A 20650-nucleotide genomic window follows, 5' to 3' on the forward strand; every position below is an offset into this window, starting at 1 on the left:
GAGCAGCACACGTTCGCTCTCAGCTGAGCTGCAGGCAACACGTGAGGAGATCCGGGCATCCCGCGAGGCCATGCGTGCAGAAGTGCAGGCAACCCGTGACATGCTGCATGGGGATCTCCGCACTTTAATCCTCCAGAATCAGACCTTCCAGACCCGCATGCTTGCTGCCATGGAGGACCATACCAGGGCTTTGCCTGGGCTGCCTCCCATAGTGCCATCACCTCCTGATGCAGCAGCAGAGGGTGAAGAGAGCGACAGCAGTTCTCCCACAATGGCATAGCCGTGCAGGCCATGAGCGCATGGAGGTATTTATTTTTAGCAACATACACACAGGTGGGTGTTGGTGTGCACCCTGTCCTCAAACCTCCTGGGTGGCCTCAGCCCCCTCTGGCCCCCACATGGCCATTTTTGATTTTTCTTTTTTACAGTTTGTTGCCTTGTGTGGCTCCCGTGGGCATCCACTGTATTCCGGCTGGGCACATGCAGGCTTGTCCTGAGTTTGGGTTAGATGCTTGGGTTCGTGACACACGCACCCCTCCTGCTTCCCGTTTCCATGGGCTTGCAAAGGGTGTGACCAAGTGACAGTGACTTACACAGTGACATTGGGCTCCCATGAGCTGTGTGGGCAGTCTGTAGTCAATACTGTGTGTGCATCCCTAGTGGGTATTGTTGTTGTATTGTACACTGCATGGTGTATTGATATGTGCTTGTGCATCCATGTCTTCCTCCTAATTTGCAGGTTCCTTCCTCATGTCTTCACAAGGCCGTCTCCTTTGCAGATGGAGTTCATGTTGTATGCAGTACACTGACACATTTGCGTGGCAGCAACACTCTTCAGTTGGAAGGGGCCGATGTGCTGGCTTATTCTGGTTGTAAGACTACCACTACTTTGACTTAGTACTGTCATGTTTTTGCAATGTTTCATGGTGTGTTGCTGTATTGTGTTGATGGTAAGTATTTGTTCATGTGTGCTGTTTGTTATTGATTACTGGGAGCATATTGTCTGTGGGCAGTTTCCATTTGGGACAGTGCACTTTGTGACACTTGTGTCAGGTCTTGTGCATTGCTTTGTTTGCTTTCACATTGCATGACATGCCATGGTGTGTTGGGTGGCGGAGCTGGGGAGGGGTTGGGTGACATGGCGCTATTTTCATGTTGTATTTTGCAAGGGGTTAGTCATTCATGCAGCATAAATGTGTGTTTTTTTTTGTGACACAGCATTGGTTGTCTTTCGGCAGGTAGGGATGCACACAATGTAACAATTCCAGGTGACCAATCTCAGGCTGGTATGGTTGTGACAGTTGACTGTCCCTTATGTCATCATCATTGATTGTCAGCAGGTATGTGCCAGGGCTGTGTGCACTCCACAGGGGTGTGATTTTAGGTGAAGTAATTAGCCACCAGCTGCGTACGGGCTGCCTCACCACGTTCCCTTTACCCTCCTATGCGCAGCAGCTGTGCTTGTGGGTGGGGGTGTGGGGGCACCACCATGTCCACCGGCAGGCCCCGGCATGTTTCAACGTTGTGCAGGACACATGCTTCCACTATGATCCTGCACACTACTGGGGGCGCGTATAGCAGCTGCCCACCAGAGTGGTCAAGGGAGCGAAAGCGTGACTTGAGCACTCCGAATGTGCGCTCCAATATGCCCCGGGTTGCAATATGAGCTGTGTTGTATCTTACCTCGGGTGGTGTGAGGTTCCGAATTGGCATCATCATGTGGGTGCTCAGTGGGTAGGCACTGTTCCCTGGGGAGGTGATGATGGGTATCATTAGTGGGGTTGTGACATTACTCAGTATCTGACATGCATGCATGTGCAGGGGCATTTATACTCACCAAGCAGCCATGTATCGCCATGCCGACCAGCTTCTAGGTCCCGGTTTAGGGTTGACATTCTGTAAATGAAACTGTCATGGGTGGACCCTGGATAATTGGCATATACTGAGGTGATGATTCCCTTGGCATCACATACTACCTGCACGTTGATGGAATGCCAGTGCTTGCGGTTTCTGTAGATGTGCTCAGTTGCCCTGGGAGGACGTAGAGCCACATGGGTGCAGTCAATGGCACCAAGCACTTTGGGGAAGTGTGCCACCCTGTAAAAATCATGGACGACAGCCTGCCTTTCTGCAGGTGTTCTGGGCAGGTATATGTGCCTGCAGACTGATGGGCGTGCAGTCATGATGGCCAACACCTGGTGCAGGCAGCGTGACTTCGTGGCCTGTAAGACCCCCCCACTATGACAGTTGTCTGCTGAAATGAACCAGTGGCCAAGAAGTGCAGTACATTGAGCACCTTTTCCAAGGGGCTCAGCGCTTGGGAGCACAGGGTGGGTGATGTGAGGTCATCCTCCCACTCACTCACCAGGTCGAGTATTATGAGAGGTGGAAACCTGTACCTCCCATGCACCTGGTCATCAGGCATCCCAAAAGGGCTGGTTCTGGGTGTAAAATTCTGGGCCTGACTATCCTCCTCCTCCTCCTGCGGTATCCCACGACCACTGCTGCGAGGAACGGTATATTCATCTTGGCGTCTGAGCTTGTTTGTTGTTTTCGCGCACTTTTATGCTGCGCGAGTCCACGTACGCCTGCTTCCTGCTGGCGTACGTGTTTCCGGATTAGCGTGTCTTTTTTGGCGCACGCGTTAGCCCCGTTCGATTCCATGAATACGTGTTGTAGGCGCGCGTGTGGGAGTTCCGCGCATTTTCCTCCTGTACTTCCCCCGTGACGCCTACATTTTCACGCGTTGTTCCCCATTCTGCGTTTTACACCCCGTGTTACGCCTACTTTTGTTGTGTGCGCTTCGCTATGTGCCCTTTCGCTGTGCGCGTAGCGCACACTGTTTGAAGACGTGTGCGCCAGCATGCGCCACGCAGGATTTTAGTGCACATCCATGGATTTACACTCGCACAAACTTCCATGAATCGCTGTGCGCGGTATTCGCTGCGATTTTCGCACTTGCGCTGCGATTCGCACGCTTGCGCATGAATTTTCAGCGCACATTAATTCCATGAATCGGCCTGTTAACCTTTTCTCATTTATGAAAGCGTCTTTGAGCTTTTAGTAAATCAAATCAAAAGTGGTGCTGCCATCTGGCCGGGATTATAAGAGAAAAATATGTGCAGTGGATGTCAGCGGCACCTCAGAGTTGCTGTATGTTAACTCTTTTTTTACATGCAAAACCATCCTCTCGCAGCCCCTTCTTTACTGACGATTGCTAGGGCTGATTTCACATTATAATCAGAAGCCTGAAAACATGTGGGGCTCGGATGCCAGAGTGACACATTCCCTTGTTACCAGAATTTGGTGCGTGTAAGAAAAATGGACCAAGCATTTAAACTTTTACATGCATCTCAGGATAGTCACCTGAATCGCTGCTTAGGGATTTTTATGATAATTAAGAAATAAGCTCCGAGTGGGGGGGGGGCATTACCGCTTCAAGTAATGCCCCGCAGCCCATAGTTACAGGCCTGAGCGAAGCGAGGGGCTTATTGCTGTTAGTATCCCTGCACGTTGTACCGGGATACTACGTTTGTAAGTTGCATTTAACAATAAAAAAAAAAAAGATGTCAGTCACTGATCGGGGAAAAAGGACTATATGTAGTCCCTTATCCCTTTGCATGGCTGCCTTGCTGAGGTCAGGGCTGCACCGAGAACCCTACTGTTCCTGGCACAGCCAAAGGACATGGACACAGAAGATAACTGGGAGGAGGATGCCTTTTGTGTGGAAAAGGGAGCTGGGCGCTGGGATGTGGGAGCGTGGGGTAGCACACTCACCTGCAGAACCTGGTGAGGGAACATGACGGCCCCCCACTCTGAGGAGGTTAGGAGCAGGGACTGTACCTCCTGATAAAGCCCCCGCTCTGAGTCTAGTCATTGGTTGGGAGGCCGCCACTCCCACACTCCCACCCTGGTACTAATAGTGTTCTAACTGCACTGCTCCAATCGGAAGGCAGTTAACAGTGTGGGGGGGGGGGGTGTTTATTAACTAGCATAACAAGGATGATGAGGGGTACACAGCATTGTGTCCGAAAGGTGACTCAATCTTGGGTGAAACTTATCTGGAAGTGGGCTTCATCAAACACAACTTCCTTTTACACCTTGGGGGACTCTCCTAAACGATGAAAACCTCCTAGTTTTATTCTGAGCGTGTTATTTACAAGCTCTGCATATGCCGCAAGTGCATGGAATGCTCAATCCTCCGAATCACATTCTAGTGGGAGAAGCACCTATGCATCAATATTCTAGCCCACCCAATCTGCATTTCAACGCTACCGTCAGTTCCTCACCAGACGATAATGCTGAGCTTCAGTTCATTGTGCCCTGAGTATAGAATGTTATGTTACATTATTGAACCACACACCACAGTTATTTTCATGATCTCCAATTCATGGGTACTAACACTACCTACCTCTACTTGTAATCTGGCGGTAAGACCGCCGGACCAACTGACGGTAACGGTAATTTTGTTTGGTGATATCTCTGCAGCTTTACTGCTGAGATACCACCAAACTAGTAATGCGGCCCGAGGTGTTGTGCTTAGCTGTTGGTGCTTGTAGAACAAAGAGAAACTGGTGCCTTGGTGGGTATTTTTCCGTGGTGCAGAGTGATTTGAGCACTGGAGGTGTTTTGTGTCATCATCACCATCAATCAGCATGCCTTTATTTGACAGAACGTCATAAAAACAATACATCAAATACGTCATCACAAATGTATACTTAGAACCATGACCACATTACCAGGCATTTAGCTACTGGTTATATTGTGACCTCATCGCCCATCACTCCACATAAAAGCATAGCCTATACCAATGGAAAATATACAGACCCTGATGAATGTCCCGCAGAGTAAAGACGGCACAGGACAGAAACTTGTATAGGTAGAGCCTTGATAAGAGCAGTGGAAACATTGATCATTGGATCTAAGCTATGATTACAGGATTTAAATATCGCATGAAGTCAATATCCTTGCTTCATGTGTGATATGTAGGATTGAATTATTAGATGTATATAAAATGTATTGAACATCATTGGTTTATTGAATATATCATGATTTTTAATATTATTAAATACGTGTGATAAATGATGTAATAAAATTGAGCATTTATTTTTTGCAATGTATTTGGGGTATAGGTCTACATTTGTTTCAAAGACATACCTTAGGTCTTTTCCAATGTATCAGAGTGATTCACACAATTACTAGAGCTTTCATTTTGTTTAGTGATATTGTATACTCCACAGGGTAGGAAGGCTAGTTGTCCCCACTTGTGGGATTCGCCGGTTGAGAATAATGTGCCCATACATATTCATTGAAACTGCAGCAATATTTGCCAGTATTACCATGTAAAAGGCTGCTCCTGATAGCTTTCACAGTACAAAATGCTGTGCCACAGTATGCATGCTGTATGGGTGCGCAGCACGAGTGAATGTGAGAGTGGGTGAGCAGCATGAGTGTTTGTGAGAGTGGACGAAGAATGATTGATGGATGCTGTATGAATGCTGCTGCGTGTGTTTGAACGTGAGAGTGAATGGAGACTAAATTATGGTGTGTGATTGTGATGTGTGTGTGTAATGACCTGGGAGCAGGCCTCCTGGTTGTGTGGGGGGGTGTTAGGCGGAATGGAAGTGGGTGGGCAGAAGGACATCAGCTCTTACTGTGCCCGAAAACAGCTTCCTGTTACTCTGCCATATTTAACAATATTCCGTCTGTCCTGCTAGTTGAAGTTTATACCCAGTTTTGCACAATGAACCACATTGCAAGACACAGTCCTGCTGAAAGTCTACCTGAACAAGTAACAGGTTCAGGAGCATTCGGGTGGTTATTGAAGTAGAACAAAGCCATTTGCTCAGATCCATGTAATAATGTCACCGTAAAAAAGTCATCAGGTTCTGGTGACTTTTTCCTGGCCACCAAAATTCTTGCCCTAAATATTCTATGAAGGGGATAATTATATATTATTACCTCCAGTACTAGAACATTTGAGGAAAGTGTTTGATAGCTTGGAGGGTGCATCAGTGATGCATTTTATTTTTAAAGTCGCCAAACTGGTGACTTTTTTCATGGCAAAATTATGACCTGATAACATTTGGCACGAAGAAAGGCAGTTGTCATATTGTGTGACTCCAGAAAAAGCAATATCCATTGCTAAAGTGTAGTGCTTAGAGGGAGCCTTTTAGCACTGTATTTCAAACTGCTAGGAAATGTTTACAAATGTAACTGTGCAAGCACATAGATAATGTATATCATATACACAGCCCACTGGGTTGGTATTTACTAAAGTGGAGTTAAGTCTGAACACATCATCAAAAGCCAATTAACAAGATCTATCTATCTATCTATCTATCTATCTATCTATCTATCTATCTATCTATCTATCTATCTATCTATCTATCTGTGTGTCTCTGTCTATCTGTCTATCTATATATCTGTTGGTTGGTCTGTCTGTCTATCTATCATCTATCTGCCTGCATATCTATCTATCTATCTATCTATCTATCTATCTATCTATCTATCTATCTATCTATCTATCTATCTATCTATCTATCTGTGTGTCTCTGTCTATCTGTCTATCTATATATCTGTTGGTTGGTCTGTCTGTCTATCTATCATCTATCTGCCTGTCTATCTATCTATCTATCTATCTATCTATCTATCTATCTATCTATCTGTCTGTCTGTCTGTCTGTCTGTCTGTCTGTCTGTCTATCTGCCAGTCTGTTTGTCTGTTTGTCTGTCTATCTATCTATCTATCTATCTATCTATCTATCTATCTATCTATCTATCTATCTATCTATCTATCTATCTGTTGGTCAGACTGTCTGTCTATCTATCTACACACTTACCTATCTATCTGCCTATCTATCTATCTATCTATCTATCTATCTATCTATCTATCTATCTATCTATCTATCTATCTGTCTATCTATGTGTTGGTCAGACTGTCTGTCTATCTATCTACACACTTACCTATCTATCTGCCTATCTATCTATCTATCTATCTATCTATCTATCTATCTATCTATCTATCTATCTATCTATCTATCTGTCTGTCTGTCTGTCTGTCTGTCTGTCTGTCTGTCTGTCTGTCTGTCTATCTATCTACATACCTACCTATCTATCTGCCTACATATCTATCTATCTATCTATCTATCTATCTATCTATCTATCTATCTATCTATCTATCTATATCTATCCTTATACAATTCCCCACTGCTGCATCAATCAGCACAAAATTTGGCATAGTTACCTCTTGTGACCTTCCGGACATTACTGTTACCTGACATTTGTACACCACATCCCTTTCCCGGATTACAGCATTTCACGCATGAGACGGTTTGCCTGAAATTGGTGAAACATCAATGTGGTCGTAGAAGGAGCGGACAAAGCTCATTTTAAGCGTTTTGATGCAAGGAATAGAACTCAAATCGAAAACCACGTTTCAAGGCCCTAGGATGCACCGTTTCTGAGATATTTGCACCACAGCGCATTGCACCGCACAACGGTGAGGCGGCAGATGGGGAGAGTGCACAGAAGGTCCCAGTGAATTGGAACAGCGCCATACAGGATCATTGATTTTCAACAATTGATGAGTGTTATCATGTTTGCCGATAGACCCCGTGCAGAGTATGGGTACTTTTTGCTAGCAGATTTTTTATGTTGATGTCCCATTTACCTTGTTCAGACAGCGTCAGAGGCTTCAGTGTTGCTGACATGGGTCAAGCCAATTGGACAGAAGGCTGAATCATTTCGCTCGGGCAGAGCAGAGCACAACACATGCACGTGTGTTGAGAACACATGCGAATTGGTGATTGTTGAGAAATGGCGGGGCTAACTTGGTGCTGAGAAGCATTGCAGACTCGGTGGATTGCTTGATCTCGAGGTTTGTCAAGGAGCGATAAACCAGCAGAGCTCTAAGGATCTTCCTGGACAGCAATAGCCTGCGCTATGGCTCTGGATTTTAATTGCGTGACAGACTACATTGCATGCCTGAGAGTGAGGGCAGTCGGAGTGGCATCCGCGTGAGTGCGAGATAATACATCCATCAATTGAAATGGAGCATGTCACTTGAACACTGAGATGGTCTCACACATGTTATAATGTTTGTAAGGTCACAGCCAGTGGGTTTGAAACAGAACTATTTCAACCTGTTTGTGTGTGATTTGTTAGAATATGGTCTCTGCCCAGAATGTGGGACAGACTGACCTAGCTCGAATGATCGAGTAACCTACTGTGTGTTAGAGATTAGGGGCCTGGTTTACGGAAATATTTCTGTGGAAAATCAGATATTTGCGTGCCAATCTGGGTGCAAACCCCCATTTGCTGATTCATGTAACCGAATGCGCAAGACTTTTCCGGGACTTGTGAGAATTCCACGCAGTCCCAACATGTCTCTGCGATTGGAGAACCGCCTTGCGCAAGTCACCACTCAGAGCGTAGGTGTGGCATGCAGAGAGGGCGGAGAAGGGGGCGGAACACCGAAAATGGGGAAGAACATGTGAAAAAGTGGGCGTTACAAGGACGGCCAGCAGGCCATCCATCGTACGCCCACTATTGCGTGGAAGAAAATGTATTCAGGGATCCGACCGCACAGCCTCCCGGCAGGGAAATGGACATGCAAAGCCCTCATAGTATCCGCCACCCGGAGGCTGACGTACAGACACTTGCGCATAGGAATCACTGTGCACAGGTAGGATCAGGTGTCAGATTTAGGGGTGCGTGCATGCAGCTGTTGTTCCGATCTAATTTAGGGGTGCTTGTACGCAGTGTAGCAGGGTGCAAGAATGGTTTATGGGGGTTTGCATGTATATTTTCAGTCTTACCTGAGTAGCGATACATTTTTCGCATGTTGTCGGGTGCCAGTCACAGTTACGAGGGACCTTGCCAATGGTCCCCAAGATGCAGGCCTGCTTGCGTGGGACCGCACGCACTATTTTGTGGGTGCATGTATTTGCTCCCGGGGAGCAGGCAAAGGTGGCTGTTTATGGCTGTTTTTGATTTGCGTGGAGTGGTGTCGGGGGAGTTCTGGCCGCAACTTGCGTATACGGTTATTTTGCGTGAACAATTCTATGAATATGCAGAGCGCACAGAAAATTTTCTGCGCAAACGGTCACGCGGTGATGTTCTCAGTGCTCCTGCAGTGCAGGATTTCAGCACACTTTTCCATGAATAGGGCCCTAGATGTTGAGCTCCTTTTATTCATAGAAATTGGCAATTGTATTGACATGTGTGGAAGCTTCGGGAAATAGAGCACATCTAGGCTAACCTTCACTAGGTCGGTCACAGCTAGGGTGCTAGGGAATGTGCCACTCAGAGCTAGGGTCCTAGTGAATGTGCCACTCAGAGCTAGGGTCCTAGTGAATGTTGTGGGTCTAGAGTACATACTCTAGTTGTAACTTAGCAAAGAGACACTGGGGGTCATTCCGAGTTTGGAGGTAAGGGGTTACCGGTAAGGATGCCAGTGCCTGTAACCCCTTACCTCCGTATTCCGAGGTCCATGGGCCAGGGCTGGAGTGCTTCATGCCACTATGGGCCAGGGCTGGATTGCTTCATGCCACTATGGGCCAGGGCTGGAGTGCTTCATGTCACTATGGGCCAGGGCTGGAGTGCTTCATGCCACTATGGGCCAGGGCTGGAGTGCTTCATGCCACTATGGGCCAGGGCTGGAGTGCTTCATGCCACTATGGGCCAGGGCTGGAGTGCTTCATGCCACTATGGGCAGGGCTGGAGTGCTTCATGCCACTATGGGCCAGGGCTGGAGTGCTTCATGTCACTATGGGCCAGGGCTGGAGTGCTTCATGCCACTATGGGCCAGGGCTGGAGTGCTTCATGCCACTATGGGCCAGGGCTGGATTGCTTCATGTCACTATGGGCCAGGGCTGGAGTGCTTCATGCCACTATGGGCCAGGGCTGGAGTGCTTCATGCCACTATGGGCCAGGGCTGGATTGCTTCATGCCACTATGGGCCAGGGCTGGAGTGCTTCATGCCACTATGGGCAGGGCTGGAGTGCTTCATGCCACTATGGGCCAGGGCTGGATTGCTTCATGCCACTATGGGCCAGGGCTGGAGTGCTTCATGCCACTATGGGCAGGGCTGGAGTGCTTCATGTCACTATGGGCCAGGGCTGGAGTGCTTCATGCCACTATGGGCCAGGGCTGGAGTGCTTCATGCCACTATGGGCCAGGGCTGGATTGCTTCATGTCACTATGGGCCAGGGCTGGAGTGCTTCATGCCACTATGGGCCAGGGCTGGAGTGCTTCATGCCACTATGGGCCAGGGCTGGATTGCTTCATGCCACTATGGGCCAGGGCTGGAGTGCTTCATGCCACTATGGGCAGGGCTGGAGTGCTTCATGCCACTATGGGCCAGGGCTGGATTGCTTCATGCCACTATGGGCCAGGGCTGGAGTGCTTCATGCCACTATGGGCCAGGGCAGGGCTGGAGTGCTTCATGCCACTATGGGCCAGGGCTGGATTGCTTCATACCACTATGGGCCAGGGCTGGAGTGCTTAATGCCACTATGGGCCAGGGCTGGATTGCTTCATGCCACTATGGGCCAGGGCTGGATTGCTTCATGCCACTATGGGCCAGGGCTGGATTGCTTCATGCCACTATGGGCCAGGGCTGGAGTGCATCATGCCACTATGGGCCAGGGCAGGGCTGGAGTGCTTCATGCCACTATGGACCAGGGCTGGAGTGAAAGATGGATCTTGAGATTTCTTTTTTAAGAACGTTTGAGAGCCTTTTAGAATTAGAAGTATTTTAGTGCATAATATTTTCTGAACACAATGTTCTACTGTATGTGGTCCATTGATTAACAAAGCTTCCACTATCGGTGTAGGGGGGAGGGCGTGTCTGCCACCGGTGTGCATTCACCAGTAGACGAAGTTACATGTGTAGACCTATAACTGAGGTCTCTTGAAATGCCAGTGCTTTCTTGGCAATGGCAGATCTGCCGGCAATAGTGAATGCCAACACAGAGTGCAACAGGAAGGGCCTTGGGTACGATACAGAGGGGCATAAGGAACAGTCAGACTCAAGTGGTAGCGGGGCCGCTGAGCGTGATGCGTGGCTCTGTGTAACTATCACAGGGTGTTTGGTACTGAAGTCACTTGGAGTTATCAAAACCCTTTCCATTTCTTAAAGGCAAAGCAACAAAAACCACCCCCGGCCCCTTGCTCTTGTAAATAATACCCTCTTCCCCCAGGGCATTTAGACATCTCTGGAAGGTGCTAATGTGTGTAAAATGTGGTAGGAACATTACAAATTTATCTGGGGTGACATTAGATAACCGCCCCTCCATTCACTACTTTATTCATTTCAGTCTGTCAATATATGCAATATTTAAAAAATGGAGAAGAGATGAGGGAATTGACAAACAAAACAGACAGACAGACAGCAGCAGAAAAACGATTTTCCAGCAATGATCAGCCCGTCAGCATCAGACTCACCCCACACTCCTAAAATTCAGAAAATAACTCAAGACCCACCTGTTCAAGGAGTCTCTCCTCTTCAATACCTAGGCAAACACGTTGCCCCTCCTGACTTGCTAGACACTGCACGTCCCTCTTCTCCCCGCCACACAGTACAGCAGTAACGTCCTCTGTGTCCCTCTGTATCCTTCCTGCCCACTATACATCTGTTCTGTTATTACCTCTGAAAAGTGCTCCAAAAGTGCTGCGCTCCGTTATGTATCTGTATTGTTGTATACCTCTTAAAAGTGCTCCGTTATGCATCTGTACTGTTATACCTCTGTAAAGCACTCTGTTATGCATCTGTACTGTTGTATACCAATGTAAAGTGCTCCGCTAAATATCTGTACTGTTTTACACCTCTATAAAGCACTCCGTTATGCATCTGTACTGTTGTATAACTCTGTAAAGCGCTCCATTATGCATCTGTACTGCTGTAAAGTGCTCCGTTATGCACCTGTATTGTACAACTCTGTAAAGCGCTCTGTTATGCATCTGTACTGTTGTATACCTCTAAAGCACTCTGTTATGCATCTGTACAGTTATACACCTCTGTAAAGTGCTCCGTTATGCATCTGTACTGTTTTACACCTCTATAAAGCACTCCGTTATGCATCTGTACTGTTGTATACCTCTGTAAAGTGCTCCATTATGCATCTGTACTGCTGTAAAGTGCTCCGTTATGCACCTGTATTGTACAACTCTGTAAAGCGCTCTGTTATGCATCTGTACTGTTGTATACCTCTAAAGCACTCTGTTATGCATCTGTACAGTTATACACCTCTGTGAAGCGCTCTGTTATGCATCTGTAGTGTTGTACACCTCTGTAAAGTGCTCCATTATGCATCTGTACTGTTGTATACCTCTGTAAAGCACTCCATTATGCATCTGTACTGCTGTAAAGTGCTCCGTTATGCACCTGTATTGTACAACTCTGTAAAGCGCTTTTTTATGCATCTGTACTGTTGTATACCTCTAAAGCACTCTGTTATGCATCTGTACTGTTGTATACCTCTGTAAAGCGCTCCGTTATGCATCTGTACTGTTATACCTCTGTAAAGCACTCTGTTATGCATCTGTACTGTTGTACACCTCTGTAAAGTGCTCCATTATGCATCTGTACTGTTGTACACCTGTTGTACACCTCTGTAAAGTGCTCCATTATGCATCTGTACTTTTGTACAGCTCTTTAAAGCGTTCAGTTGCTTCTTGGAGCTAGGGTCTAGCTTAATAAATACAATAATTATAAGTATAGAATGAAATAGTAAAGGTCAATATTACAATCACTGCAGATGATAACAGAAAACAATTATCCGAGTTATCCGAGGAGGTTTGGCTTCACATCTCTAGGTAGGCTTGCCATGTATAATTATAATTGGCTATTTATAAATGCGCTTAATACCCAGAGGTTTCTAAGCATGGTGTTGCCCCTGAGCTATCCTCCCGAGACATTTAAGAAACACGTGAGGCACTAAGAACACCCTGTCAACCTGTCAGAATACATTTGCCTGAACAACTTAGAAATCAATAAAGAGAAAACTAAGATAATGGCCTTTGAAAAATCGACAAAAAGAAATGAAACTCTGAATTGGAATCTGGAAGGCGTGCAAATCGAAAAAAGTCCACAAATTTAAATATCTAGGAGTAACGCTAGACAGCTCACGATCTGAATCTAGAATTCAACACATCCTATGGGAAAAAACTCGACACCTTACTTCTCAAGCTCGAATGATGGACAACAAATGTGCCCGGTTTTCCCTTTTCCTGGCTTTAAAATTCTGCAAAGCAAAGGTGGCTCCTTCATTAGCCTACAGGGGGAGATGTAGTGCCAAACATCTCAAGTTAATTATGGCAAAAGCTGGAAGGCTACTTTTGGAGGTAGGTTTTAAATGTTCCCAAATCAACTTTGACTCCAGCAAAAAGAAGGGAGTTGGGTCTGCTGTCACTCTGCGCCCAGTTACCTAAGGGTTCGGTGTGCATTGCCAAATAAATAAACAAACAAACAATCAAACAAACTGAAAGCTACAGTAGAGTCAAGTGGCACGCTGCTCTTCAGAAAAACTCTGTCACCGGAAAGTCCACCGTTGTATTGTTTGATCAACAACGAAATGAAAGGCGATGCTACAAAATGTTGACCAAATGGGCCAACACAAAAAAGGCTCAGTTGGCTTCTCTACAGTGTACCGAGGAAGACCTTACCCAGAACCCTCAAAGGGTCAAAAAGAAAATGGAGGAGCTGGATTGGATCCTGACTCAAGAACTAGCGGGGAAAAAAAGCTCTACGGCCACCTCCCTTCGTTTACAAAAAAAAACAAAATCAGACAAATTCCCAAACAAAACTCTAAGACACGTCTTCCTGAGAGCACGCCTCAACCTACTGACTACAAATGAAATCTTGTTGATCAGAGGCCTTTCTAACACTAGCGTATGCAGATTATGCAGCGATCACACGCAAAAAGAGACTGTAAGACACCTACTTATGTCATGTTCAGCAACCCGACCTCTTAGAAATGCTTACTTAAAGCAGCTGACATCTCCCTTTACCCTATGTGAGGAAGAAACTTGGTGGACCCGCCTGATGAGTGGGGAGAAGACAGCATGGACAATTGCGACAGCAAACATTTTACAAAACGCCCTGGGAGAAATTGAGAAGCTTAAGAATTATTCATAACAACCAACGTTGATGTTATCCATGGACTTAACACTTCTCCTCTACTTTGTACATTTTAGAAGATTCACACTGTTTTGTATTGAAAGAAACAACACCCATCTTGTAAAAAATCTTTAATTGATTCACACAAGTAAATAAAAAAAATGGGGTTATTTGAAGGACAGACCTAAAAGGCAGAAAGGCAACGTTGTTCGGATGTTGTAGCCCAGCTGACACTGGGTGCGATTGAAATGTTGGTACCCTAAGAATGCCAAGCAAGGGAGGTGGCCACACTCTGTCCCTCTGCGATTTCTGATGCAGCAGGAGAATGCTTCTATTAATCGAGTGGGGTGAGCGACCTCTAGTGGTCAGTGGCAGCGCAAGAGCACCTCACCTGTTCATGCGCAGGGCTTCCAGGCAGGTGTTTCACTTCGGGTTGAATGGGCCCTCGCTGTATAATTCCAGTTTAATGAATGGGATAATGATGAAATATTATACAATATTTTCTTCCACAAGGATCTACTGAAAAGGGTGCCGCCATTTTAGTTGCAATTTCAATGTTTCGCAAAATACCAGTGAGAAACGCTACAGACGAGTGGGTTAAGTCAAACTCATCTCTGCCTCCCAAATAATAAATAATAATTATAATATGAAATTTCTATATAGCATTACGTGGCAGATTCCTACCACTTCTAAGCACTGCAATAACACGTGCTTTATTACCCAACTTACAGATGTTCCGTGTTTTGGATCTCGGCTGGATAAAGCGCTGCCGAGATTTTAACCTGTGACCTCCACGCTGGCCAATTGCAGGCTTCCTTATAAAAATGTCTCTGGATACATTCAATGTTGAGGACGCCTTCACTGCGGAGTCGCCAGCACATTTGTTCGCCTGCTTGGAATCCCACTACACGTAGCCTAAGGGCATCAACCAACTGCCCTCTACCAACCCGATGCCAAGAATGCCCACATATCTTCCAGATAAAAAAAAAAAACATTTATTTGGTCAAATTTTTTCCATTTTTTTACAAGATATCTCCCCTACAGCGTGTCACTTTGAAACAATACAACTTAAAAAACATTTCTGAAAGATTACTTGCAAAATTATATATATTTAATACCCAAAAAGTACATTGCATATATATATATATATATATATATATATATATATATATATATATATATATATATATATATAGTAGCACAACGATTTTATTTTTTTTTTAATTATTGCAATAATGTTACATATAGACAACCTGCAAGCACCAGAAGGCGATGAGGATTTCCAAGTCTGAAGCAGCAGTGCCTCCACTTTAAAAGTATTCCACACAATGTCTTAGGCCTATAACACGCCACTGCATTTTAAGAAGCTTTAATACAAAACCCATGGAACATATTTTCCTCGCATAGACATCATGGGGTTGATTGAATTATGACATAGCTGCCTCCCGTTTCCCTATATAATGAAAAGATGGGGTGTTGGTTATTTAAGACTTTGTGACCTCTTTAGTGTGAGTGCAGGGCAGTCACAGTGATCATTCACTCCTTGGCCCCTCTAGACTACTTCTTCCATGGGGAGCGAAGTCAAAATGCAGCATGGGTGCCATTCAGAGGGTGCAGCATTGTATAGTATCAGTGTGTGTGCCTGCCCCATCCACCCTGGAATGTGCCTGTAGCAATTTCACTTGGGAATGCGGGTGGGTGCAGTGGTCGCGCAGCCTCAGTGCAGAGCACAGTTACACCACACATGTGATTCTTGGCTTCCTTCTCAAATATTATAGAAGGTTGACATTCGTGGGATGCGGAAAGTGTAATGCTGGCAGACACAGTTCCCACCAGGCCTTCCTGATGCCCATACAGGGTTAATAGAGTTCATTATTCACCATGAAGATAACATCAACATGGGCAAACTTTGGCCTATGAGATGGGCAAGAAGGCCGCCTAAAGAAAACTGTGGTAACCAAAGCAATACTTAGCTGCACCACCAGACTATGATTGTTTGGAAAAGTGGCACCTCATGGGGCCATCCACACACCCCACACAGGCAGCTTTTGAAACTTGATGAAAGATGGTGTTGCTGTTTTTTAAGAAAAAGGGAAAAGGAAGACACATGGCTCAAGTTGCGGGCAGAGGTTTTGGCCCAAAATTCGATCCTTCATATAACTCTGGCACCACCTGAGCACTTAGAATTTCAAAATATCTGTAGGTGCAATAGTTTCGAGAACATCCGTACACTGGTCTAAGATCAAATATCAAAAATCATAAAATTGAGAGAACCCTGCACCCCACATTAAAGATCATTTAACTTCTTAGCACTTTTTACACGTAGAGATCCACAGGAAATTGATCTGAAACCGGCGCGCGAGTGAAGATGTTGCACCGGTTGAGGAATATTGTTATTTGATGGAGGAGAGCGTTTTCAATGGTGATTCCCTCCTGAAGATGGTCCTCAAACGACCCAAAATGCCGTGCAGGAGAGTATGCCTGCATCTTAACTTTGTTGATGCAAAGGTTGAATTTTGTTAAAGAATACTGAATTTTTTGAAATTTGAAAACGAGCCATGGATCAAATACAATTCATAAAAATATAATACAAATATCAGAATAATTTTTATTGTAGAGTGTGGTTTTCTGTCAGTATATTTCTATTCTGACATCATATTTCATATTTACAATGACTTCCTGGTACCCCTTCTACCAGAGAACAACGCGTCAAGAACACTAGTCATTAACCAGCAAAATGGGTTGACTTTCCAATTACTGAATGTTTCTGCGGCCACAATCTGCAACTGCCTGCCAAATTACAATGGCAGAACTTGGATGGGGTGGCGCGTATCCCTTTTTGTTGCGCGTTCTACTCATTTGTTTGTTGATATTGAATGACTGCAGTAAAGCATCTGTCATATTAACATCGGTACAACATCCATAACGGCACCTGAAACATTCTCCCCAATGTTTCAAAAATGATTAATGGGGCTATGATATTGATAATGACTGAGTATGCTATCACACGTTTTAGCTTTTCATACAGCTGTATATAACAGGTGTTGCCCTTGTCTGATGAAATCATGCTAAGTTTATCAACCTCAGGATTAAGAAAGGCGGAGTCAGCCTAGACAAGATTCGGTTCTGTTATCCGTAGGCACATTTCAGATCATCTCAGAAATCACCTAACTGAATGCTTTTCTGACTGATGTGGTTTTTAAGGCTTTTTCTGCGATCCACCAACCAAGTTCCATTCCTTGTAGATCCAGTTTTATGATAGTAAAATATTATATAGAATATGTGTACACGCCTGATGCATTTGAATTAGGGACATTTTGGTGGTCTGCATAATAAAACCAGATACCGACTACATTTTCAAAGTCTGTCCATCACCGGTGTAGTGATAGTGATAATCAGAAAGGTGGTCCAGAAGCGTGATATTGAGAAACCATTGTGTAGTGTGAACACCCAGGACGCAGTGCACAGTTTCAACCGATGGCTTTGTGCAGATTCAGATAAATAGTCCTGTCTCAGAGGCAAAGCGATTTATCGAGTGTCGATGGGTGGGAAAGGGGGACATCCTGCATAATATAGTGCCCCATTTTCTCATCATCTGAAACAGAGAAGACAGGGGAATGAGGAGTGGGCTCAGACCGTGAATAAAGGGCATGCCTGAGTGGTTTTAACATTATGCTATAAGACTGCATTGGTGTTGAGGTCCTCACGTGTGCGGTCTTTCTGTAATCTGAACTGAAGCTGCCTCTTGTCCTATCTCGGGCACATGTATGTGTATGCAGTGCTGCCTCAGCAGAGATTGAAGTTCAAGACTCATGTTTATTTCTCCAATAAGGGCTGGTTCAGCTTTCCCCTTCTGGAGCAGCCAATCCCTGGCCGCCCTCGAAACAAGCGTGCTCATTGTAATGGCGGCTTTCATACGTCTCCCCCTTTCCAAGAGGTAATGGGTTGCGACCTCCCTGGCACTCGCATAAACTGTTGACTGATTTCTGGAGACCACCTGGGTCGGCTACATCTTATATAAAAATCTGCTCCTAAATTCCAGTGCTAGCATTCCTAAAAAAAAAGAAAGGAGCAAGAAATAAATATACAATCCTGTACACAAAAAGCAAACACGGAAATAAGCCAGAGCCGTTCAGATGACTCTGCCGTATGCACTAAGACACAAGTGTGGTATAGCTTTAAAGGGCAGAACAAGACGTAACATCTCTCTTTTATTTCCTTCCACTGGTACTAGCTGAAGTCAAAGTACAATGTATGTAGCCCAAATGTACAGACTGAACAAGCAAGATGTACAAATTATATATTTTTTAAAACAAACAAAAAAAAAACGGTTCTGATAGTTAAAGCTGCATTTGTGACCGAGGTCAACTCGTTTAAGTGTCTTTTTCATATTGTAAGATATAGGAAAATAAATCTGCTTAATTTATACAGTAACTTGCTCTGTGATTGGCTGACCCTTGTTGATGGTCTAACAAACGCGCAGCGTTCGCGAATCATTACATTACAAAAGTGTGCATTCTTTTCAGGCTTTTACAAATGTTCTGGAGCCCTAGGTAGTGTCCTTTTATCCCTTGCTTGATATACTATGAAGGAGTTTGGGGTCTTGAAGCGGCTACACAACGTTGATCCTCGGACATGGGTAGAACGAAAGCATGGAGAAGGCAGGTACTGCAGACACCTGTGACTGGTGTCTGCTAAAACACGATTGTCATGCTCCTAATCTTAGTCATGTGGGGTAGACTGTGGGACTCTACAAAATCGTACACCACCTGGATGGGATCAGCTGAGGTCCTGCCTCACTGTGCCATGCACTTGGCATGGGACAGTCTAGCAAAACCGTGGTGCGTAGAGACTTTTCTCCATGTTTGCCCAAGAAACCTCTGGGAAACCTCTAATGCGTCTTACATTGTAAAAGGCAGAACTCACCAATAATAGCCCACAGATAGAATGGTGTCTTGTACTTCCGGAAACACTCTTTAAGGCTGCAGCTATATTGTGTTAATGAAGAAGACGATCAAGGCCAAGACCCTTTTGAGTTCAATGAAATCAATGCATGATATTCCAGTAGAGTCAAAACCCTCTCGACCCTGACCCCTCCACCCCACCATTCCAGTTCCCTTTTAGCTGCTTCAACTTAATGTTACATGTCAACATGAGAAGCACACAGAGCACCAGGCTATTCTTGAAATCACCTTCATCGTTCTCATGCAATCCACAGCTGTTCCCACACAATACTGAGAAATATTGTGTAAGCCAAAATGATAATAGTTGTTTTTTGAGTTTGTAAACACATGTTTACAAGGAATTCAAGGAGCAATAACAAGGAAACTTTAGAGACTTTGAACGAAACATTAACATGGTCTCTCTGCTGCCTTGCAATGGTCCATTTCCTTCTGCTGCACAACTGGATTTTAGAAACAAGAGTTTTATCAAAAATGTATCAAAATCCAGTTTATATCTGCTGCTTTTCAAAGGCCACACTTCCAGCGAAGGTCCATAGGGCATTCGGAAGTAAAGGATACCCAACTAGTCTTCAAGGCCATTGGCTTTAAGAGTTTAATAGTAACTGCCCAAATGTGAAGGCACATGGGTGTTCGGGTGTCGCGGGACATTGGGATTTTGGTAGATGTTTCCAGTTGGCGAGTTCCAATAGGGTGACGCAGCTCCAAAGAAGCTGGAGGACGTCACTGGCATAGATGGAGGGTGTGACTGCACAAAGTTCATCTTCTGCTGGTGAGCATGGTAGGAGGGCACGTACGACAGCTCTGAAGGGTATTTGTACATGGACGATTCAGTTGGGTGTGGCTGAAGAGCCTGGGCGATGCCGTGGAAGTCAAACTTGTAGGCATACCTCTTGCCATGGACTTTGGTCATAATGTTTTTGTCGTAGTAATATCTCAGAGCTCGGCTCAGCTTGTCGTAATTCATGTTGGGTTTGCTCTTGCGCTCCCCCCACCGCCGCGCCACCTCATCAGGGTCTGTCATTTTGAATTCCCCGTTGGTGCCCTCCCATGTAATGCAGCTGGCATTGCAACTGTCCGATAGCAACTCTAGGAGAAACTGCCAGAGCTGAATCTGCCCGCTTCCTGCAAGAGGAAAAGAAGATTTTAAGAAAATCCAATATCACCAAAGAGAGGAAAAATACAGGAAGCTGAGAGAAAGGGGCTAGCGGGGACCAAATCAACTGCAGAGGAGCTATGGTTAGTTGGAGAAGCAGAGTTAACTTCAATTAAAGGCAACATCACAGATAAACAATGATTGATGTTTTCTTCAGGTCTTTGCCTATAATATGATACTGTCTACAGGGTTGTTCAACTCCATTCTCGAGGTCTGGATCCATGTCAGATTTTCAGGATATCCCTCATTAATATTCACGAGATACATTTGCATACAATGGTTCTAAATATATGCACATTTTTGCACACGAATATTAATGAGGGATATCCTGAAAACCTGTCAGGTTTCCAGCCCTCGAGGCCTGGAGTTGGACCACCGTGGTTCTAGAAGGTCCTTATTATGCTGGCATCGT

General features: G+C 45.2%; 1 protein-coding gene across 8 annotated transcripts in view; it reads right to left on the reverse strand.

The window, feature by feature from the left end:
• Window positions 1–14237: 14237 nt before the first annotated feature.
• The window catches only part of FLI1 (Fli-1 proto-oncogene, ETS transcription factor), a 298063-nt gene continuing 291650 nt past the window's right edge, over window positions 14238–20650 (reverse strand). For all 8 annotated transcript variants that reach the window (XM_069614173.1, XM_069614179.1, XM_069614180.1 and 5 more), the window contains one exon: window positions 14238–20207. In XM_069614173.1, the coding sequence (XP_069470274.1) occupies window positions 19678–20207 (530 nt within the window). In that variant the 3' untranslated portion in view covers window positions 14238–19677. The remainder of the gene's footprint in view (window positions 20208–20650) is intronic.

This window comes from Ambystoma mexicanum, chromosome 9 (assembly GCF_040938575.1).
Source record: "Ambystoma mexicanum isolate Mex_15411 chromosome 9, UKY_AmexF1_1, whole genome shotgun sequence".
NCBI lineage: Eukaryota > Metazoa > Chordata > Amphibia > Caudata > Ambystomatidae > Ambystoma > Ambystoma mexicanum.